This window comes from Anser anser (genome assembly GCF_964211835.1).
Source record: "Anser anser genome assembly, chromosome: 1".
NCBI classification, from domain to species: Eukaryota; Metazoa; Chordata; class Aves; order Anseriformes; family Anatidae; genus Anser; species Anser anser.
In genome coordinates this window covers 112,619,958-112,643,882 of record NC_139720.1, presented here as the reverse complement: position 1 = coordinate 112,643,882, position 23,925 = coordinate 112,619,958, and the positions used below count along the sequence as shown (strand labels likewise).

The following is a 23,925-nucleotide window of genomic DNA, read 5'->3' as shown; positions in this document are numbered from 1 at the left end:
AGGTCCTTGAGGCTCTGAAACGTGTCCAGAGAAGGGCTACAAAGCCGGTGAAGGGCCTGAGACACAAGTCCTGTGAGAAGCGGCTGAGGGAACTGGGGTTGTTTAGTCTGGAGAAGAGGAGGCCCAGGGGAGACCTTATTGCTCTCTGCAACTACCTGAAAGGAAGTTGTGGGGAGCTGGGGGTCAGCCTCTTCTTGCAGATAACTGATGATAGGACTAGAGGGAAGGGCCTCAAGTTGTGCCTGGGGGAGGTTAAGGTTGGAAATGAGGAGACATTTCTTCTCAGAAAGAGCAGTCAGGCATTGGAACGGGTTGCCCAGGGAGGTGGTGGAGTCACTGGCCCTGGGGGTGTTCAAGGAAAGGCTGGACGTGGTGCTTGGGGACATGGTTTAGTGGGTGATAGCAGTGGTTGGGGGACGGTTGGACCAGACGATCTTGGAGGTTTTTTCCAACCTTAATGATTCTATGATCTCTTGGGTGGAAGCCAAACCACACGCTACTTGCCAAGCTAAAAAGCTGCCCCCCCCCTACTTTTTTCCTTCTCTTTTTTTCTTCAAGTTGCCTGTGTAATGGTATGGGGTGTGAGCAGAAACAGAAATTATGACTTCTGTGGCTAATGTTCAGGTCACCTGTGGAAAGCCAGATCTTCATTCTCGCTTCTGTCACTAAGGCTCTGTAAAGATTTGCATTTTGCACATGGCTAGTGTGTGCTTATTTTCTGTTTGTTTTGTATCTGTAGTTGGCTTCGTTATAGTGCAGGGGCTGATACTGAATCAGATGTCTGGATTCTCTAAACAAATGCTGAAGTCTAAAAATTCAGATGTATGCAGTGTAGACTGGATAGTTGGATTTAATTTGTGTTTTTATGCTGCCTGTATCTGTGTATTGCCCACCTAACGCAGGTTAATGTTGTACCTCAGCACAGGAGGAAAGTGAAACAGTTCTTTTGAAATAATCTGTTCTTGTAGAAAGATTTGGCACAACAAGGGCAATGCTTTCTAATTAGTCACACAAGAGACTGTGTGAAGGTTGTACGTATGAATTTAATTATCAAGTTCCCTCACTTTTTTAATACTTGGCAATATGTGGAATGTAGCTGTGGTTTCTGCTTTGTAACATTTCATTTTTAGAGAATGTTAGTGACTAAATCACAAATAAAAAGGATATTTTTATATATCTACATATATGCAGATATATCTGCATATTTTGCTAGATTCCAAGTAGTAAAATTATCATTTAGCATCTTCATTTGTTTTTTATTTTAGATTGTTAGACCTTAAAAAAATGCCTCCAAGTGACCTTTACAAAATAGTAAAATGTGGGCTTTGTTGTCTTAACAGTCGAACCACCACTAGAAAAGACAGGACAGATTAAGGATATAGGTCAAGAAGATGGGACTGCAAACAGTGAACAAGGTGAAGAAGAAATGGAAGTTGAAAGTGAGAAGGAAGAAGAAAAACCAAAAGCTGGTGGGGCTTTTTCAAGTGCTCTATCTTCACTGAATGTTCTCCGCCCAGGTTGGTTATTGTAATACATCTGATATATTAACAGATGCTTTAGCCAGCATTTGCAGCAGACTAAAATATTTGAGAGATTAGGGAATGTTTTTCAGCAGTATATCCAGCATCTGAGGATTCAAGAGAATGCAGTTTTCCAAGGATGTTCAATTTTACAAGCCCTATTGGAGAAGATGTTTTACTACAGAATGCTTAATCTTGATGTCAAAACCAGGAATTTCTCAAAGTGTTGACAAACTATGAGAAATATCTAGATTGGAATAGGTGACTTAACATGAATTTTAACTGATTTCAGTTAAAATACTGTATTTAATTTGAATGTCTTGGTTACACATCTGCAAGGTGTCTCAAATGGTTTCCTATCTTTTTCTGTCTAATGAAGTCTTATCAGGCCTTGAGGCCAAAGAAATCCATTTGAGAAAGTGTTTTTGAAAGTAGTTTGCTGATCGGTAGCTGATTAATGTGGTGGCCATCTAGCCAAATAGAAGCTCCATCTGCACGCTTGGGATCCTAGTTGATTCTCAAATGACTTTTCCTTTAGGGGCAATTGCAAAAGGGCGCGATATGTTCGTTATTGCATCTGTAAAGGTACTGCTAGCTTGAAAAAAATACCTTATTTCAAGTGTTAAGAGAATCTGAACTTCAACATTTTGTGCATGACTAGGCAAAGTAATGTTAAAAAGTTACTGATGTTACAAAGATTGATTTGTGGGGGCCATTCTTTATAATGTATAAGTAAGTTGCATTCATTCAGTGCTAGGGAAGTTAGTTTTTTTCTTCTTACATGTGTTTTTTTTTCTTTCCTTTCAGTTGTACAATCTTTTCTTACTAGCTTTGTTACTCCTATTTGATGTCCTTTGATCTCAGAGCTACCATCATCTGTTGAAATGGTTGAGGATTTTTGTTCTCCAGAAGTATGAAGAGTTAGGGGCAATATCAGGACAAGATATGACATAATCAGGAGCCTCATTTTCCTCCTGGTGCAGCAGTCAGGTTTTGTAAAAGGCTTCCTCTTCTCTGAAGAAGCATGGCCAGCAGGGTGAGGGAGGTGATTCTCCCCCTCTGCTCTGCTCTCGTAAGACCCCACCTGGAGCACTGCATTCAGCTCTGGGGACCCAGCACAAGAAGGACATGGGCCTGTTAGAATGAGTCCAGAGGGGGGCCACGAGGATGATCGAGGGGCTGGAGCACCCCTCCTGTGAAGACAGGCTGAGGGAGTTGGAGTGGTTCAGCCTGGAGAAGAGAAGGCTCCAGGGAGACCTTACAGCGGCCTGCCAGTACCTGAAGGGGGCCTGCAGGAAAGCTGGGGAAGGACTCTGTGTCAGGGAGTGCAGTGATAGGACAAGAGGTAATGGCTTTAAACTAAAAGAGGGCAGATTTAGATTAAATATAAGGAAGAAATTCTTTCCTATGAGGGTGGTGAGGCACTGGCACAGGTTGCCCAGAGAAGCTGTGGATGCCCCATCCCTGGAAGTGTTTGAGGCCAGATTGGATGGGATTTTGAGCAACCTCATCTGGTTGGAGGTGTCCCTGCCAATGGCAGTGGGGAAGGAATTACATGACCTTTAAGATCCTTTCCAACCCAAACCATTCTGTGATTCTAGGAATATATCCCAGAGGGACATGAGGCGTCTGCCCTTATGGCATGTCAGCTAATGGAAGCAGAGCCAGATCTTTTGGGAAAGATCCCATCTTTAAGAGTTACTGGTCTGAGTAATAAAGTTTGCATATGTACCTTTTAAGTTTCTTGTAAATGTTTCTGTGAGTACGGATTTTTTTCCTCTCACTTTTTTTGCGGTTTGCAAAGATGTTTTGATAGGGTGGCAGAGATAAGTAATAAGGAGTCGCAATACCTGTTTTATTGCAGCAGTTGTTTTAACAATGTAAACGTCTATCTCTAGGAGAAATTCCAGATGCTGCTTTTATTCATGCCGCTAGAAAAAAGCGTCAAATGGCTCGTGAACTTGGAGACTTTACCCCCGTTGACAGTGAACCAGGTAAAGGCCGCCTTGTTCGAGAAGATGAAAATGATGCCAGTGATGATGAAGATGATGACGAGAAGAGGAGGATAGTTTTTACAGTGAAGGAAAAATCCCAAAGGCAAAAGATTGCTGAGGAAATAGGTAAAACCTTTTTAGAGAGACAGCTGGTATTATTTGCACTGTTTTTACTGCAAGTGCTCCCTTTTAACAATTTTAAACAAAGTGTTTTTAAACAGGCATAAATCTGGAGTTACATTTCTCTTTTAAGAAAAAGTACTGCATAATGGAATCTGCGTATACAATTTTGTGCATAGGCTATCTTCTTTTGGTTGGAAGCACACAACTCTATTTAATCTGGTAGAAACTAAGGAGCAATTAGTGTTGTTCCTGTACTTCTTAGGAAGTATATAGTTGTCAAAAGAAAAACATTAGTTCTTCAATATAGGATTCTGCTTCCTGGCAAACAGGTGAAATAATCTTCTGGAGGAGGAGAAATAGTAAGGTAATAGGTTTATATTATTAGGGGGCTTTATCAACAGTTAATTGCAAACTCAGCCATTGGATTTTTGAAATGGAACCTCTGTGATAATGATTTACAGATTAGCATTCTTAATTCCTTGTGAAGAAAAAGGGAGAATGCACTGAGATATTCCCACCAAAGTGTGGTCTTTTAGGTTTTGGAACTCATGGCCCTTACTATGAATACATGATCTTTTTGTTACCTGTCTGTTTTATTCCTCTTCAGGTATTGAGGGAAGTGATGACGAAGCACTGGTGGCAGGGGAACAAGATGAAGAACTCAGTAGATGGGAGCAAGAACAGATACGGAAAGGAATCAACATACCTCAGGCATGTATTTCATTTGAGCTCTTTTTGGTTTGTTTCTGCTATGCTGGATAAATTCATTACAAACTTGGGGAGTTTATGGAAGGCTGTTTTGTCTGAGAATACTAGTATGTAACTTCTGATACTCTTTAAAAAGAAGTGAAAGGTCAGATTTTAAATATCTGGTGGTATCCATTTCTTTAGTCTCTTTGTTCTTGGTAGATACTGATCATGTAAACAGCATTTATTTGCGGCCTCAAAAAGAACAAGAATAATGATGCTTTGAAGAGACCTCTGTTCTTACCAGTGTTTTTTTCAGTCTGTGTAAACAGTATGTGCTTCATTGCTGTTTTACGTGTCTTCTGTTGTGACGTAAACGGAGTTGGAATTGGTAGCAGGTTGTGCCATATGTTGTCTGTACAGTCATAGTGAATTGTCACTCAGTTGAAGATAAGTGTTTTTTAAAAAACATTTCAGCAAAATCAAAATCAAACGCTGATTCTAATAGATGCTCTTAGCAAAATTAATGCAGTCCCAAATACTTGGTTGTTGTAGGAGTTGTAGGCTGGTTAAAAGTGTCATTTAGTAACTTGCTGTAAGTATAAATATTTAGAATAATAATGATACTAAGACTGTCCATTTAAAAAGGTGTTTCTGAGAATTACATTCGTATGTTTCTGTGTACATTTTGCACTTTGTAAGCTTTGAGATGTGAAACAAAGTTTCTCCCTTCTTTAACACAGTACAATCATATCCTCTTCCTCTAGGTTCAACCAAGTCAGCCTGCTGAAGTGAATAATCTGTACTACCAGAACACTTACCAGACATTGTCTTATGGTTCGTCATACGGCATTCCATACACTTACGCTACGTATGGATCATCAGAAACCAAGTCTCAAAAAACAGATAATACAGTTCCTTTCAAAACACCCAGTAATGAGATGACTCCTATTACTATTGATTTGGTAAAGAAACAGCTTAAAGACAGGTAGGACAGACCATCTTTTTAGACTTAAAGACCTGTCCCCTAGCTTTCTGTTCCTCAGGCGCCTTTTAGTCTTGGTGAGCAAACACAGAGTTTCATCGCTGGAAAAGTACTGACTGGCACATCCATTAAAAAAAAAAAGGCAAACAAAAAAAGCTCAAAGTGAAGATGACATTGACACTTTGTTCGAAAAACTCCTTGGATTGCTTCTCTGGAAGTGAAGCTTTAAATATGTGACCATTGATCTTGTTGAAGACAGGTCTGAGTTTCATCTTCTGGACACTACACAGTCTTATAGTCAAGAATTGAAAGGCTAGTGAGGTGTTTAGCTTGTCAAGTTGCAGTCTTTTAAACAGTAAATCAAATTTTTACCCTTCAGTAGATAAAGAGTTTAAATTTTAATGTAAACATAGATATTTTTTTCTGGTTTAAACATTGTGATCTGCTTGTCAGGTACACAAAATGTCCTACTGAATGAACAACCCAATTGCAGTCAGAAATCATTAGTTATGAACAGCCTGGCACTCTACGTGTCTGCAGTATTGGTTTGTATGCCCAGTGCAGCATTACAAACTCTGATAGTAAATTAAGTTAGTAGACAAAGGCAACTGCCTTGTAGGAACTATAGTTCCTACATATACTTTTTTTTTTCTTTGTTGTTCCGTAAATACCTTTTCCTCCCAGTTTTCCTGTAGGGTCGGCCTTGCAGTATTCTGAGTGCTACATCTCCTTGTAAGAATTACAATTGAGCTGGTAGTACAATGCACTCAGCATAGTCTAGAAAATTAATTTAAATCATTAGTCTTGCTGTTTATGTAGAGGGGAGAAAGGGACAAGTGAAAGTTAGAGGTTGTCTCTTTACAATATTTCCATATATATACTTGGTACTTGCACTGTCTAATATCACAACGGTCTGAAATATATAGACTTTTGGATGTAAATTTGTTATTTATCCGTTGCCCCTCAGGTTGGACTCTATGAAAGAATTGCACAAAGCTAATCGGCAGCAATATGAGAAACATCAGCAAAGCCGAGAGGACTCTACCAAGGCAATTGAAAGATTAGAAGGGTCTTCTGGGGGTATTGGTGAACAGTATAAGTTTTTGCAAGAAATGCGAGGGTATGTCCAAGACTTGCTTGAGTGTTTCAGTGAAAAGGTAAGGATGCAAAAACATTCATCTTTTTTCAAAAAAAAAAAAAAAAAAAAGGACTCTTAGTACATGCCAAACACATCTCTGTTTTTTCAAAAAGTCCCCTGAGAACATACTCTCCTAAAGGTTTGGTTATTCAAATATTGAAGAGAGAGCATGATGAAAAGTGAAGGTTGTTATCAAAGACCATTATTTCACAGTATAACAGATTAGTGACTTCAGATAAGCTAAAAACATTTTTAGATTCTCTGTTTTTTTAGATTTATGGCTTTTCAAGGTTACTCAGATGCCATTTTTTGTTAACCTGATACTCAACACATGCAGAAATAATGACGGAATTACAACATTGCTAGCTCTTTAAATGCTTTATCAACACAATATGAAAATTGTATTTTGTGCTATTACAAACTTCCTCCTGTCAGGCAGTTTCACGTGTTTGGTAGTGTTCTAGTGTCTGAAGGAGTTAAAATTAGTGTAGCAGTCTGAAAACACCCAACCTTTATTTAAAAAAAAAAAATACCGAAAACACAACTTATATAGTATGATACTCTTGTATATTTCTAACTTGAGAATTTAATTCTTTTACCCTGTTTTATTCATGCTATATTTACTTAGGGTTTTTTTTTTTGTAAACTAAGAGAAGCTCCTCAATACGTATGTGTGTGTTTATACATGCGTATGCACACATACAGGAGCTGTAAAATTCACTTAGCAGTGCATAGGCTATTTCTTTGTTGCCTTCTGACTTTAATACAATAGCATGGTATCTTCTTATTACCCGAGTGGTTAAAGCTGCTGCTTAGCTATCTTGTTAGGCGTGAGAGAGGAATATAGAAGCATTCTGGTTGCTAATCAGTTAGACAGTAATTGTTCGGCATTTAGTTGTCTCCGGAGATTCCCATCTTCAGTCCTGTAAGCTGGAGAATAGCTATCAGTTATGAACAAGCCCAAGGAAGTGTGGACCAGTTAATTCGCCCAGCTAACTGATCGGTTTTGAAAAGTGTTGTTCACTGAAGAAGAGCAAAAACCAGGAAGGTGTACTGTTAACTAATAGTGTAACAATTTCAGTTGAGTTCGTCCGAAGGGAATTGACCTACCTAGCTATACTAGGAAATAAATCAATTCCAGCTGTGATAAAGAAAACTAGCTGCTGATAGTTTATCAAACAGGCTTGTTAAAGTTGCTTTCTTATGATATATCTTTGTTTTCCTGGTCTTCTAAAGATTCTACACCTGGACACCCGACTTTCCCAAAATACCCCACATGCCAGTCCCTTGAACTTGTAAGGTGTTACTTTCCATCTCATGCTTCTTAAGTCAGTTTCTGTTTTCAGTTAGAGGTTTCTGTATGTACAGTGAGTTGCAAAATTAGGATGTGACATGGTCAGTTTAACAGAGGCATATGACGTTAATTATGATGTCCTATGTATTTCTCTGTTCTTTGGCCAAATAATCTGTTTCAGAATTCAGTGCTTTCAGCATGACAAAATTACTATCAAATTCAGAGTAGCCCACAGGACATTGCAATTGTTTTTTTTTAAAGGGGTGGGAGGAGGGAACAAAATAAAGTAGTAAAATGATTTATCAGTTTTCACTTCAGTGAAATAATGAAACGCAGCAGGAAGATAGAATCCAATTTTTTGAGTGTAGAGATAAGTTGCCTTCAGCTTTTTTGTAGGAGCTGTGGCCCTGGCTACTTCATATTTAAAACAAGTGCATGTATGTGTGTTTATAATGAATATAGTTATTATGATTATAACATAAAAGCAAAGAAAGTGTGTATATATGATACTGTGGATGTGTGTCTGTATATATGCATACAAATATATACACACGTGTGTGTGTGTGTGTATATACATATATATAAGCACATATCCCAAATTTGTATAAAACCAGGGCTCCCTATCCTTCCAAATCTGATGCGCTGATGCTTTCTTTTTATTCTGTCAGGACTAGTCAGGGTTATTAGTCGAATTCACATTGTTATTTGTCTGAATGAAAAAGTTGGTTGCTGAACAATCACAAATGAGTGCACGGTGTTCTTGTCCAATGCCCTAGAATTTCTATATATGTCCATTGACTTAGTTTTGGAGAACAGAAAATAATATCGTAAGGTAGACCTTCGTCTTCCTACCACCTTATTTCTGCACCTATACACCATGCTCAGTCCTTCGTGACCCCCATCCAAACAAGACCATTTTGCTTGTATTCTGGTTTTGAAGAGATACTGAATGTTAGAAACGCTTTGCTGATTGGTAAGGTGCAATGGAGAGTACAATGAGGCAACTTCTTTGAGAAACTTAGAAACAAGCAACAGAAGTGTCGAATCCTATATAATGTTTTTTCCCTTAAATGATAAAAATCAGTGAAATAGAAGACGCTTGCATGACTAGTAGTTCCTTCACAAGTACTTATTGTCAAAATCATGCTTACTGAGAAGGCTAGAAAGTGGTAAGGTGTCTTTACTTTTTGAGCCTGAGAAAATACAAGGGGCACAGAAAAATCAAATTCTTACCAGCCTACCTGTGACAGCATGATTAGATGAGCTGTTATTTTACATGCAAAAGCAATTTATCGAAACATACTGTGTGTATCAGGAAAAGGGGGACTGTAGATTAAAATTATCCTTGTCTTCTAAATGTTCAGAGAGCTTTCCAGTTTTCATGCTGTTCACAGTGAAAGTGGGGGGGTGGGGGGAAGTAAAATAAATAATTGAATTCAAGGTAATGACTAAACGAAGCAGTGAATGAATGAGAGCTCTAACTTTGTAGCAGTCAGTGAATCTGTCAGTCACTCATCAACCACAGCATTGATTATAGAGGAATAATGGCTTCTAAGTTTCTTGCATTTTACATGGGAAATAATTTGAGTGGATTCACATATACACATACATAACTGTTTTTTTTTTTATCCTGAGGCAATTATAGAAAGAACCTGTAGGGATGCTGCCAAAACCTTTCATTTAACTTTTCAGTTTTAGAATTCCCTTGACACACTTAAGGCAAGAAGCTCTGTTTTCAATGGCAAACTGCAATAAAACTATTTTTTGTTGTTGTTTTATTTTTAAATTATTACGTGGGTTTTCAAAACTGTCTTGTACTCAGAATTTAGACTTCCAACACTGGGTTATTCCTTCCCCTTCTCATTCCCTTTGCTTTGTTTTCCCTAAAAGAGAGTTATATGTATGTTGAGTTCCTTTGATTTTGATCCCTGTAGACCACTTTGTTGTAAAGAGCTAAAATTTCTTTCGTTGTAATGTGTCCTCTGATGTGTGTGTCATTCTCAGCTGAAATGGCCCTGCAGCTATAATCTCATAGTTTTAAATTTTACAGGAGAAGGTTGTTTTTGTTTTTTTTAATAGCTGCTGAGTCACATTCTAAATTACATCAGGAAACAATTTCTGATTTTATCTGTTTTGAAAAAAAAAAAAAAAAGTAATCCTGGATGGTAGGCAGCAATGAAATATCTGAGCTAAAAGGCTGGAAGACTATGGACTAAACATATGTCTTGGAGGTAAGGAGGATACGGCATAAGTGTTCATACCAAAAGCAACTGATTCATGGGAGTTGCCTTTCCAAATTAGGAGGTTGTTAAAAATTCTGTTTTATATTTGAATATTTATGATGGTCTAATTTTAACTAGTCCCAGGAAATGAAGTTCTGCAGAAGTAGGCAGTGAATCTGCTATTTAATGTCAGGAAATTCCTAGCTGTTATCTATTTTTGTTGCTACTGAAATTCAGTCCACTTTTTTTTTTGTGGCAGGTCTGATCCAACTTAAGTCTGTATCTTTCAAAGATTATACTTAATGCAGAACTCACATGCTTTGTGTGGTTTTGATTCTAATGATAGACTAGAATAACATTTTTACTGATTTGAGTTACCTGTTAGCATAATATGTTTAAGCATAGTTTTACTGCATTTCAGTGATACTTCCGTATATGCTAGTGAAAGTTATAGCTAAACAGTAGCTGCTGGCTTTAGGAGATTTAGTTAGATTGATGCTCTGGGTTTGTTTTTTTGTTTTTGTTTTTTTATTGTGTAGAGTCAGGTTCTCATCTAACTATAGAATACTACTACGTTCTTGTTTAAAGATAAAGTGGAAACAGGGAGATTAGTGAATTGTAAGCATTGTAGCAACATTCAAGTGCACTTAGTAGAGAAAATCAGAGTACTTTTAAATAACATTTCACACAGTGGAATTACTGTCTTACTGTGTAGTCTCATTCAGTCAACAGAAATGACTTTCAGAACACTTGCTGTGCTTGAAAGCTGACAACATTGAATGCATGCGTTTTCTTCAAGTTGAAATATTTACTGGTCTAAATGATACAAATGGTTAAAATAAAGTGGCTTGTGCTGCTAGAAGTGCAGTGACAGCATTATGCTTCGGAATAGTATGGCACCCCAGAAAACTAAGCACCTGAAGAATTTGGTATTACGTAGTGTGTTGTATTTTTACAGGTGCCCCTGATTAACGAACTTGAATCTGCAATGCACCAGCTGTACAAACAGCGAGCTTCCCGCCTTGTCCAAAGACGACAAGATGATATTAAAGATGAATCTTCGGAGTTTTCAAGCCATTCAAGTCAGTCCATCTTGAAGGTTTTTATTATTCATTAAACAACCTTGTTTACTTATTATGGCTAATTTAAATGTAAATGTTTAAAAGTATGAAACTGTCTTGAAGTTTATCCTTACTTTTGAGATAGGTAGAAGCAAATTTAGATTAAAAGTTCTCTAATCTGTTTTGGTTTAAACTCAAAGCTACTCTAACTGACTTCATTTCTCCTTTCTGTTGCTCTTAACTGTATTTTCTCTTTCCTAGCACTTTAAATGTATGCATGGTGGCAGTGACAGTAGTGGTAGCACGTGACTCCAGATTTTCCTCTTTTGTCAGGACATTTTTTTTTAAACATCCTTGAATCTGGAAATTTCCTGCAGCATCTACAGTTAACTCTGTACAAAGCCATGAAGCGTTGGGCTAGAGCTGACTTTTCTCTCATGCTCTATTTTGTAGGTAGCATAAGTATTTCTATTCAGACACTTAGCTGCTAAAGCTAAAAAACTGGAAGAGATTATTGCCATTGTTAAAAATCAGACTAATACAAAATGACTCTCAATGACTCTATGTGGTTTACAGCTTAAAATTAGCCAGCTAAAATACCAGTTTAGTGTGCGTGTTGAGATGGGGGGTCCTCACTGAGCAGTTTTCTTGCGGTGATCACTTCAGTATGTAAAACTCTACAAAGGTCCAAATGTTAACCTGCATGAAAACACACATTCCTTGGAGGAGGTTTTAATCTGCATGTTAAATGATGATTAAAATACGTTAATAGTAGTTGTCTTTCCACTTTGAAGAGCGCCCCATTTTTTAAAATGTCTTTCTTGTCTGTCCTATTGCTGGCCTAAAATCCTATAGTACAAGCCACTTCCAATTCTGTCACAGCGTGCCCAGAGAAGAAATGTTGGTACCATTAGAACTCACTGAGTATGATAAAGCATTAGGGCATCAGAGTTGGTCATGTCTTTACGGAGCAGTTAGTGTTTGTATTCCTTTTAGGACTTTATTTGGAGCCCCAGGTATCACATGTAGGCGTTGCAGTTTTACCATAAAAGTCCTGTGGTGAGAACTAGAAATCTAGTGTACTGTGAATGAATTTCCTAAAATAAACCTAGAATGGACTATTTTGGACTGGTTTTAGATGGTGAGCAGGTAATAGTGGTCATTGTCAAGGCTGGGTTTTAAAGGGAGATCTTATTTAGTATTGGGGAGTTCTGAGAATCATCTTCCCTGGGTTCTGTGGTAATGTGAGGGACGGAACTGAACTATTTCAAGACACAGTGAACTGATGCCAGCCTTCGATTTGATGTGTGTTGCAGACGTGGACAATTTGCATTCCTTCATACAGTGTCAGAACGCTAACGGGATATAAGTGACCTTAAATTTGTCTGCCCAGTTTTGTTTTACTTCGTTGTAAAGACAAATAGCTCAGATTTGAAAAACATCCAAAAAAAATGAATAAATGATGATTTCATCTGTATTTTAAGGCTCTTAGTAGTTCTGGTATGGAATTGTAATATGGACATAGATCATCACTGGTATTTTAAACGATGGATAAGTAAATGGAGTTAGTTAGAATATGTAAATTTACTTCTGAAATTTGGGTAGGCTTTTGTTTAGATTTCAATGTTTGTATTTTAGTGGGTAGGTGAGCACTGGCTAACACTCAGTTCATTTATAAAGATTTATACGAAAAGAATGATCTGGAAGCATTCTTGGATCTGTCTGCTGGTTGCTGATCAGTTTCACTGCTTAGCTGTGCTATTTTCCATCATTGGGAACATCTTTAATGAATTGTGGCTTACAAGGAGCTGGGGGGGAGGATTTATTTTCCTGCTGATTTTGATGCATTTGAAACTTGAGGTGATGTCAAGAATATATGCTAGAGACTCTGACTAGAACTCTGGAGTAACATATATTCTGACTCAGGTCACTCTTCTCTGTCTTCTGTTTTGTTCATTTTATTTTCAAAAGATACATGGTGGACATGTTTGTATAAGGAGAACTGTATGCCTTGGAATATTCAGTTTAAGAAATACCTGTTAAAACCATTGACTTTTATATAGCTGTGCTCTGTGTGAGAGGGACAAGAGTGAAGTATGGTGAAAACAGTCTTCTGTTTGACATTTAAGTGGAGATTTTTCCGAACTCCATTACTTCCTCTTTTAACCTCTACACTGGCGGATTCAAGACCTCTGGGTGTATCTTACACTTTCTACTTCAAATTACACTTAGTTTAAAGTAGGCACAGGGCTCTTGTGAGACAACCTATAACACATTATATAATCATAGTTAAACGTTTTAATTTTCATCGATGTAATTTTACAGATAAAGCACTGATGGCACCAAATCTTGATTCTTTTGGACGAGACAGAGTGCTCTATCAAGAACAAGTAAAGCGTCGGACTGCGGAAAGAGAAGCTAGAAGGTAGAGTACTGAGATTTCTTGCTTGAGAATTTCTTCTTGAATTTCATTAGGAGTATTTCCTACTCACAGAATACCGTTACCCAGCGTGACATACTCACTAACGTAAATAGCAGTGTTTCTTCCTTTCCTGTTAAGGGAAGAAAACACGTAAGCTAGTATGCTGTGGAGAGATGTTCCTAAATATCCCAACTTAGCATGCAAGCATGCAAAACAAGTGACCATTAGATGATGATGATTTAAAAGTGCTAAGGGAGTGTAAGCCTGTTCAATATATATGTGTGTTCTGCTGGTTTCTCTTCCACTGCTTGAGGAAGCAACCCAGTGGGATGTTTGAGGTAATGACATTGTGGAAGTTCTTTTCAACCTGAATTTCCTCGCATTAAAAATTGTGACAGGCTTAGGCCACTATGCTCATTGTATAGGGGGAGAAATATAATCGCTTTATTATGCTGATGATCCTTTTCAGAGCTCGTCGTAGACAAGCAAGAGAGCAAACTGGGAAGATGGCAGATCACCTTGAAGGCCTTTCCAGTGATGATGAGGAAACTTCAACGGATATTACAAACTTCAATATGGAGCGAGGTTAGAAAAGCTACTGCAGCCTTGTGCAACCAAATACAGAAAATTTGACCAAAAAAAAAAAAAAGCTTTACACCAATGCAGCCCTGTACATATATTTCAGCATATTTTGGAGAAAGTTTGAGAACTGTTCCTTACTAGATTATGAATATGACCAACAAGGTCTCTTATGCCCATCTGTTTTGCAGTTTGCAGCTAAATAAATAGCCACATCCTTAGAGAGATGCTTTGTATTTAATTCAGGCATTGTCTTGTTAGTGAGCAGTACTAAGCCTTCCTTCCAGTCTGGAACGTGATTTATCATTCTCCAGAATCTGTTGAGAACTGATTTTATGTTAATGCATTATTTTGTTTTGTGTGTAGAATTCTGAAGACCTCAGTGCTTTCAAAACTACTTTTGCTGATAAGAAGTATATTCCCAAGTTTTGCATAAGTGTCTAGAAACACAGTGACAAAGCTTTTGTAGGCTTTTATTACTGCCTGGCAAACTTTGCAGGTGACAAAGAACAATGTTGACTGCAAACATTACAGAAAGTTTCTATGGTACTGACTGATTTGAAATTCCTCTGTAATTTTATAATTGGTTTGCTCCAAGTAAATCTTATTATGCAGTTATGCATAACCCTAATCATACAATGAATGGGGTTGTAAGTTAAGCTAATGCCTATTAAGCGCTAGAAGAACTGTAAGAAACTTGAAATAAGAGAGAGTTTGGTGGAACAGTCAGCTTTTACAGCAGCAGTTAAAAGGCAAACAGAATACTAGAGGTTACTATGAAACCAGTAGCAAAGTAGAACATTACTGTAATAATCCTATTATCTTCTCACCTTGAAACTGAGTACAATTATCACTCTTATGAAAGAAAAGTTAATCAAAATAGAAGAAATGTGGAGAAACAAAGCAGTAGGGACCATATACATAGAATAGTTTATATGCATATGAGAAGGGATGAAGCACCCAGGAGAATGACGTTGATTATTTATGTCGTAAGAGGGACATGAAGTGATCGAATAGGTTTAAAGTAAACAAACCACTTTTCACAGAACGTGTAATAAAAATGCTGAAGTCGTTGCCGTAGGTGGTTGTGGAGACCCAAAGTATAAACAGTTTAAAAAACAATTAAATAAACTGTCTAGCAGTTGGATCCATCAGAAGTGCAAACGATCTCCACACCTTCAGTTGCTGGCCAGTTCACCAAAATTGAGGATACAGGAAGAGAGCTCTGATTGAACAAGGGTTGTTAGGTGCTGTAATTCACTTTACTAAGTTAAATGGTCAAGATTAATAATTCAGTGTTGTTGAATTGTCTTTTGTAACTCAGCATTCCTAAGTGTACAAAAGTCTTTTGTACAAGTTGCATCCGTTTCTGAGCATGCATAGGATTTCTAAAGCTTTTTCTTCATTCATACCACTCTCATGATAGTCCAGAATGATCAGTGGGCCATATGGAACAGACGGATGCACTTTGGACCTGCTAGCTTTATTCGTAGCATTTTTTTCAGTATCCCTGTGTGAAAAGTATTTGTATGACATAATCTAACTTTCTGTTGGCCCTCCCTCTACCTGCTGCATGTACGTGTTATTAGTTGTATGCAGATAACTACTGTAACAAAACATTTAAAAGTGTGGCTGTAGCAGAAATGGCTGATTATTTCCAGGGTTTAATTACATTTTAGAAGAAATTAGAAGAAAATAATATATTGAGAAAAAGGTTTGGGCTGTTTAGAATACTAGTGCTGTAAATGCAAAAAAAATACAAGGAATGTTCTGAGATTGTAGTGGTTGTTCAGTGCCAACAGCCATATTATGTCCAGCAGTTGTGTTGTCAGCCAGGTCCCACTCAGTTGGCTTATTTCAGAGATGCCCTGTACTTACACTTGGATGAAGAAAGTTGTAGAATAATTTGAGTTGGAAGGTGCCTGGAGATATGCTGTTCCAAACTTTGGTGCAAAGCAAGGCCAGCTTTGACGTTAGGTCCACACTGTTCTCTTACCTTTGTGAAAACAGCTCAAATTATCGCTAGTCCAGTAGCTGGTAGACTGAAAATCGTTGTATGATATTCCTGAAGTAAGGATTAGAGGGTATGCCAGAGTGCTTACGGTGTGTCGTGTTTTTTTAAACTTTGTATATTTGAGGCAAAAGTAATATAACTTTTAAGGCTAATTTTTTTTGGTTATGTTGGTAGGAGTTGGCTTATGACAGTCAACAATGAAGTTCCTCTTGAAAGAGGTATTACAGGGAATAGTGATTAATGTACTGCTGTATTTTTCCTCCCCACCAGATCGTATACTGAAAGAATCCAGCAAAGTTTTTGAAGATGTTTTGGAAAGCTTTTACTCAATTGATTGTATTAAGTCACAGTTTGAAGCTTGGCGTTCAAAGTACTTTGCTTCTTACAAGGATGCCTATATTGGCCTCTGTTTACCAAAGCTGTTCAACCCTTTAATCAGACTTCAGCTGCTTGTCTGGACTCCTCTGGAGGTAAGGTCCTGTGCAGGCAATTTCCACATAAGCTTCTATATAGTGTGGTTCTTTCACACATCTGTAGAACAAAGTAAATTGAACCTTTGATGTGTGCTTCTCATAAAAGCATGTTCTAGGCGTGCAATTTAAAATGGTCACCTCTCTTGGGGTGGAGTGCTTTCCTAGGAAGTTCCAGGACTACTGTCTTCTGTGTTCCCAGCAGGTCAGAGATGAATTCAGCACATGCCGGTACCTTCTCAGGGACCAGAAAGTCAAGCAGTGTATTAAACAATGCATGTGGGTTTTAAAATATTTCAGAGAAAATTGTGATTCTAGAGAAGGTGGTTCTTCAAGAGAAGTGGAACCAAGAAGTGTGTTTTTCAGTGGACTTGTGATCTAAGTCCCTACATTATATATCTTTCTTTCTCTCACCTGTCCCTTCATACCCCATAGAACTCTGGCTGGCAATTGTCTTCCACGTAGTACTCATTGCACAGTAATTAGGTAGGGAGCGTGGGAAAAGCAGGACAGCACAATTGCAGCATAGTGACCCTGGCACATATTCATTGTTCAGGCTGTGTGTGTGTGCTGACATAAGTAGCCATCAGGACAAACAGTTCAGGTAACTTTCGACTCCCATTGTTCTTCCTGGCAGTGAAAGCTCTTGTAAGGTATTTCTGCAGCAGTCAAGTGCTTGTTTTCACAGTACTGGTAGGAACTTGCTCTTTTCTGCCATGTTGGCTTTTACTGGGGAATGGGAGGTGAGTCAAGGCACACAATGCAATTGCATAAGCTTGTTTTGTTAGGAAACTAGGCTAAGAAAGAAAATTGTCCTCTCATCTTTCAAAATGTAGTTCATCTACAGCACCTTCTGCAGATGTGTCAGCCTTTCCCTCAAATGACTGCATCTCTCCTTTCTTCAGAAATGTGGTTTTTTTTTTAACTACTAAGAGGATATTTGCAGAAGGTGATCTTCTGTCTCCTGTGCTCTGATTGCAGAGAGATTCTTCTTCTGAGAGCATTCAGAGTATTTACTTTGAATAAGTGGGAGAATCTATGAAAGCTGCCTTCATTAAATTTAAAATTGTTTTTGTGAATTCTCCCTTCCTCTATACTAGTTTCGTGTGAGTTCCCAGGCTGGCAAAATGAAGCTTAAGTTAGTTGGAGACAAGGTGTAGAATTCTCAAATCTCTTCATTTTTACTATTATGCCTTACTGTTCCTATTATATTAGGCATCTTGCTAAGCTTGAAAAATTACAAGGCATTCATGAAAAGAGATTTTCTTAATCCAGAAAACATCATTTTATAAAGCAGCACAAATGAATTGTACTTCTCACATTTGCTGTTTTTTTTTTGTTTTTTTTTTTCACCCCTCAGGTGTAATTAGAAATTTTTAATCTGTAGGGCAGCTGCTGCCCAAAAAAAGCAGTCTTTTTTCCACCATTTTCACTTTCATTTGATCTAGTGATTGTGTGGTTGTACAATGGATTAGTTCATTTGGCTGATTTATGGAAAACTGACCGTGCTCTCCATCCTCTTTCAGGTTTTGGTTGGGTTGGGTTATCCATATACACTAATTTGTCTCGTAATGCCATGGTTAGTGGTGTCCAGGCAAAGAGGAAGAAAGTTTTCTTCACTTCTCGGGAATCAGGTTTGCCTTTGTTTCTGAAGGAACTAGTATCACTGCTTCAGGAGTAGGTTAGCCAAAGCAGGAGGTGAAATAATTTGCCTGTCCTTACGCCAAATCAAGTTACTACTTGGTCATGATGCACCATATATATATATTTTTTTCTTCCAGTAGAGAGGGGTACCTGACATGTAGAGGAAAAAAGGACTACATTTTCATGTTTTTACTATGCTCAAATGCTGCTTACCCTGCTTGCTTAGAAAACTAAGTAACCTATTTTAAAGCAATGTTGTTATAGTTTTCACGTGTATTATACTTGCAGATGTATTTTTTTTGTAATGTGTTGACTGCAGACCTCTGTTTAGGAATCTGACCTCTTCTCTGTTCATTTTATTAGGGCAAGTGTCGTGATTTTGAGACTATGTTGTGGTTTGAATCATTGCTGTTTTATGGCTGTGAAGAACAGGAGCAAGAAAAAGATGATGCTGATATTTCACTATTACCTACCATTGTAGAGAGAGTTGTTCTTCCGAAATTAACAGGTATAGCCTTATAAAGAAAAAAATGAAGGAGGGGGAGCACGGATGGGGGTGGAGCAGCTAGCTGGTGGTTGTTCGTGCTTTTAGATGTTACTGTTTTGTAAATGTGTCCTATGTGTCTGAGTGTCTTAGTACCTGTATTTGAGTATTTGCAAAGTGGAGTAATTCTTTTATCTCTTACAGTGATTTCTGAAAATATATGGGATCCTTTTTCTACAACACAAACATCTAGAATGGTAGCGATTGTACAAAAACTAGTGGATGGATATCCTTCAGTGGTGAATGCAGAAAACAAAAATACACAAGTAAGTTGCTTATTCATAAGTATCTGGGATAGATTAAGGAATTTGGTTATATTTTTAATACACTATATTTGAAACCACAGCATGTTTAATGAGAAACAAGAAGATTTTTTTCAATTCTTTGATGCTCTGCTAGCTAGTTAGGGAGAGTCAAGTATGGTAATAAATGAGGAGAAGGAATTCAATGAAGTCTCCCCAAAATTAATGGTAGAGAAAAAGAGATACCAAATGTACTGTGACTTCTTGGTCTGCAATTTTTGATTTAAGGATCAGCTAAAAACAGTTACTTTTCTTTTTTTAGACTTTTGTAACGTTTCCAAATGTATTGCTTCATAGTTTCATTGTTTTGCTTGCCCTCTATGATGTGAGAACTAATGTCAGGAGTACAGATTCCACGTGTAATGCAGTGTCCATGTTGCCTTGAGAATGGCGGGAGATCAGCCAAAGTGCACGTGTATAGGGAAGATAGCAGAAGGTTAAAATTGACAAAAGCCCAGGCTTCACTGTAGCTCATTGTATAGTGAAGCTTAACAATAAAGGAATTCCATTGCTTTCAGTTTTTTTTTTTTGAAAACGTCAAGTTTTACCTCTAACCTTAATTATAGACTCTCTAAGACTCTGCATGAGTGCTTAAGTACATGTGCCTTTTACTGTTAGGGTCACATGTGGTCTTTGTTGTTTTTAAAATCAATTTCCGAGTGGTTAATGAATAAGCAGTGCTTTGACAACTTGCTAAGAAAAATTAATCTGTTTCAGATGCTTTTAAAGGCATTGTTGCTAAGAATGAGGAGAACACTAGATGATGATGTATTCATGCCCTTATATCCAAAAAAGTAAGTTTGCTTTCGACTATTAGACCTCTCTGTTGGCAAGTCAGTGTCTTCTGTCTGTGGTTGATAGGGTTTATACCTCTGTATGGTTCACTGGCTAGATACAAGAGCAAACTAATTACTATGCTGTGAGGAATTGTCAAAAACAAAGCAGAATTGGAATAAAAGAATATTTGTGGAAATGAACTGTGTGTGGGAAGGAGGAAGTCAGCAAACTCCAGATAGAGGTGGTCTTGGTTACTCATTAAAGAAATCTCTTACTTTCCAGCATCTTAGAAAACAAGAACTCTGGTCCATATTTGTTTTTCCAACGTCAGTTTTGGTCCTCTGTTAAGGTAAGTCAGTAAATACATCTGATAAATCTTTGCTGTAGTCAGTGTAGCAATGAAATCCCCTTCATTTTTGTGGAAAATGGTAGATATAAAATTGCCTTTTCTTTAGTTGAAAGAACTCTAGAGTAGTAATCTTAGCCTTTGATAGTACACTGCCCTCTTCAAAAGATTGCCAAGTGTGAAAGCGTTTTTACTTACGCAGTGTGGGTTTACTTGGCATGCTCAACAACTGAGTGTTTTTTAATGCCATTTTGCTTGTCAAACCATATGATTATTTTATTTTACTTACATGGTAATGAGAGCGGTTTGGTTTGTCTCTTTTTTTGTAGTGTCAGAATTTTCATGAAAATAACTTGGATAAACAGTTTTCTAACCCCTTTTGGAAAACCTGTTGCTATTTGTAAAATATGAGAACTATTGTAAACTTAGTTTACTTGCAATGATAAAGAATGTGAAAGGAATGTCTATGTGGAATGTGCAATACAGCGTTTTCAGAGGTCTGTAAGAAGCTGTAGCTGTTGTAGATTTTTTTCTTCGCATCCTTTTATTAGAAATATAAACTCCCAGCTAAAGAGGAAAGTATGAGACATGGTGATTGAACTGTTGATCTCTGTGGTCATGCAAACAGATCTTTTGTCTGGAGTTTTTGATTTAAATTGTAGCAGTGAGGGAGGCCTTATTCTGAATGGGTTTGCAATCTCATCGTTTACTTAAAGTATTTGACACTGAATTCTTTCACTTTGAAGTAAAGTCAACTTCTTAAATGCTGTCTAGAGCAAAAAGTACATAAAGCTCATTTATTAAAATGCAGTTCTTAAGAGCAACACTGAAAATTCACTTACGGCTTGTGTTTCATACGACTGAAGTTGCTTGCTTCTGGCAGTATTTGTTGGAGCCTGGGCAGTTTAGAACTATGCATGCTCTTATCACTGCTCTGTTTTAGAGAAGCAATAACAATACAGCTCTCTTGCACTAGCAAGGCAGTTACAGCGTCACAGAAGAGCAGAAATAGAAGCTGGGAGGCAAGTGCTCGTTTACTATTTCCTGATGATCTGCCTCAACAGTAAACTGCTGGCTGCATTCATTTGTACAAGGCTGGCAGCAGTTTTCCACAGGCCATATGCCACGGGGAATAACAGCTGTACAGTTGGCTTAGCCAGCACTTCCCATCAAGCATTTTCTGCGTCTTTTGTTTCAGCATGCCTTGGAAATAAGGGTATGCTGATAGCATGCCTGCAGATTTCACTGAGAAGAGGCTGTGAATTTGCCCCTATATGGCGTATGCTAGGCCTCACTTGACATCGACATCAAATTTTGAGAACAAGGTGTCTTGAAACTTATTTTTTTCACTGATGCCTCTGGCAAAACAAAAGCAAAACAGCGATGATGATTGTTGTTGTATGGGAATTTGCAACACCTAAGCTAGTGTTTTAATGGATTCTGGATACTTTTGGAGCAATCAGAAGGCATATTTCCCTTGCTTTACCTCAGCTGTATTGCTGCATTTGAAGAGTCTTTAAAGTATTTGACTAACTTTTCAGTTTCATGTCACTTTAAATAACTACCTTGCCTATATTGTGTTTTCAGTTATTAGGAAACTTTCTCCAGTGGTATGGAATCCTTTCAAACAAAACTCTACAGGAGCTGTCAATAGATGGTCTGCTAAATAGATATATTCTTATGGCTTTTCAAAACTCTGAGTATGGAGATGACAGCATAAAGAAGGCTCAAAGTGTGAGTAATATCCAAAAAATAAATAAATGAATTTGAGGTTACCTGTGAAATCTTGACTTTGATATCTTCATATCACAATGTCAGCGAACCAAAGAAAGAACATTCTCTGGCTCATACCTGTAGATAGTTCGGGTATAGTGTAGGTTTCCGTGCTTTTGGATTTTTTTTGTAGGTTTCCTGCTGTTTGACTCAGTTGAGTCTTGTAACTGCAGTCTTACCTGGCAGACTTAATAACTCATGTTGGATAACTTTTACATTTTTGTTGCTTTGTTTTTTAACTTTCTTTTTCCTCTTTTATTTAGGTAATTGCTTGCTTTCCTAAGCAGTGGTTTGCTAATCTAAAAGGAGACAAGACTATTTCTCAGCTAGAAAACTTCTGTAGATACCTTGTTCATCTGGCTGATACAATTTATAGAAACAGCATTGGTTGTTCTGATGTAGAGAAAAGAAATGCAAGGTAACTTATTTTGAGTTAATCAGTTGCAATTCTTGTGCTTTGTGTTATTTGCTTGCAAATATAGGTAAATATCTCGATTCTCCTGAAAAGTCTCACAAAACTTCTTTGAATTCAAACTTTTTTTTTGTTGTGGGATAGTAGATGAGGAGATTTTAAAGATGGTTGAAAACAGCAGCTGCTGTTTCAGTTAAACACTCAAAATGTTTTGCACTGCTCCTTTGTGTCCTTCACTCTGGCAGATTTTGTAGTTACTAGATTTGGAGGGCTCCACCTCGTAAACCTGTTGCAGATTCCTACATAATGGCTTCTAAATTACAAATCTTGCTTTTCTATATGTTGCAAAAGTTTTGGCTATGTTTACACAACCAACTAGCTGAACCTGTTTTCCCCTTGATCAAACAGTCATTTTACTTGTATCTGATAACCAGCATAATTAAAAGTTTGGATTAGGTGCATGAATGCTACTGCTAGCCAAGTAACCCACGTATTGGGTGGGTTGTTTTAATGATAAACTTAAAAATCAAGTTGTTGCGCTGATAAACAGGAACATAACAAGACTGGAAGAGCATTTATTCGTGTGCTGTTGCATGGGGAGAGGTTGCAGGGTCAATAGTTCAGTTGTTCCAGGAAACCTGCTTAAACTGAAACTTGGAATCCTTGCTGCTACCTTCATTAGTCATTCTTGATACCTGGAATTGCCTGAGACATTGCTCAAGTTACTTTTTTTTTTTTTTTTTATAATTTACGCATGGCACTGAAATGTAGGAATTTCCCTTTAAGTGTAGCACACGAATTCTGGTTAGGAGCTTTTTCGTGTGTTGGCTTTTTTTTTTTTTCCAGTTACCATATTGGTTATTGGCACTTTTCTGTCTTTAGATTCGCTTCTGTCTGTGACATATGAATCATCTCATTTTCAGAGAACACTGAGCTTTGTGCCACACTGGGTTGTACTTAATCTACTCCTTATCCTCTCCCAAATTATGCCTTAGAGCTTTGTGTCTGAAGTATGATAGCAATGACACGTACCAATTTAAATTTCCTCGTGATTCAACTTCAAAACAAACTCTTTACTCAATGAAATTTACTAAAATGAAAATGTCTAGCCTAGCATGATATTGTAAATGAAACAAAAGAGTTGATAGAGAATCCAGTAGAGATTAGAAACAGGCTACCAAAAGAGAGTTTAAATTTGAAATAACTTTTTTTTTTTTACCAGCTGAAATAATTTGGTAAAAATTTGTATTGGAACACTGGAAGAGAAACAACTAAGTAATCCTTTTTTTTCCCATAGTAAATTCTAATTTAATTTTTATTGTCTGGAATTCTGCTTTTTTTCAACTTCTAAAACTGTTCACATTTTCTCTGTTAAGCACATAAAATAAGTCTGTTGCAGATAGGTTACTTTCTGTAACCTAAGGATGTGATGTCTGTTCATGTAAAACCTAGTACAATTGTTTGAAAGAAAAAATCATTAACTTCTCCTGGGAGCAAAGTGTATCTTTTATCTATGTCTGTCAATGGTAGTTTGCCAGATGTTGGGTGCTTTTTTGCCAACCAGATGCTTTAATTTTTAAGATGAATTTTGGACATCTAGTGTTTTTTGTGGGACTTG

The 23,925-nt window shown here is 37.5% G+C and overlaps 1 protein-coding gene across 2 annotated transcripts in view; it reads left to right on the top strand.

Annotated features, from left to right (window-relative positions):
- Window positions 1-23,925, top strand: part of PAXBP1 (PAX3 and PAX7 binding protein 1) — a 28,979-nt gene that overhangs the window by 3,034 nt on the left and 2,020 nt on the right. The window contains exons 3-17 of one of the 2 annotated variants that reach the window (XM_083795172.1): window positions 1,341-1,517; window positions 3,419-3,514; window positions 4,245-4,348; window positions 5,092-5,312; window positions 6,277-6,466; window positions 10,922-11,045; window positions 13,350-13,449; window positions 13,916-14,031; window positions 16,310-16,509; window positions 18,517-18,661; window positions 18,842-18,963; window positions 19,717-19,793; window positions 20,059-20,125; window positions 21,710-21,856; window positions 22,159-22,313. In XM_083795172.1, the coding sequence (XP_083651298.1) occupies window positions 1,341-1,517; window positions 3,419-3,514; window positions 4,245-4,348; window positions 5,092-5,312; window positions 6,277-6,466; window positions 10,922-11,045; window positions 13,350-13,449; window positions 13,916-14,031; window positions 16,310-16,509; window positions 18,517-18,661; window positions 18,842-18,963; window positions 19,717-19,793; window positions 20,059-20,125; window positions 21,710-21,856; window positions 22,159-22,313 (2,041 nt within the window). Of the gene's footprint in view, window positions 1-1,340; window positions 1,518-3,418; window positions 3,641-4,244; window positions 4,349-5,091; window positions 5,313-6,276; window positions 6,467-10,921; window positions 11,046-13,349; window positions 13,450-13,915; window positions 14,032-16,309; window positions 16,510-18,516; window positions 18,662-18,841; window positions 18,964-19,716; window positions 19,794-20,058; window positions 20,126-21,709; window positions 21,857-22,158; window positions 22,314-23,925 lie in introns of both variants that reach the window. The other variant, XM_083795171.1, reaches the window with a different exon arrangement.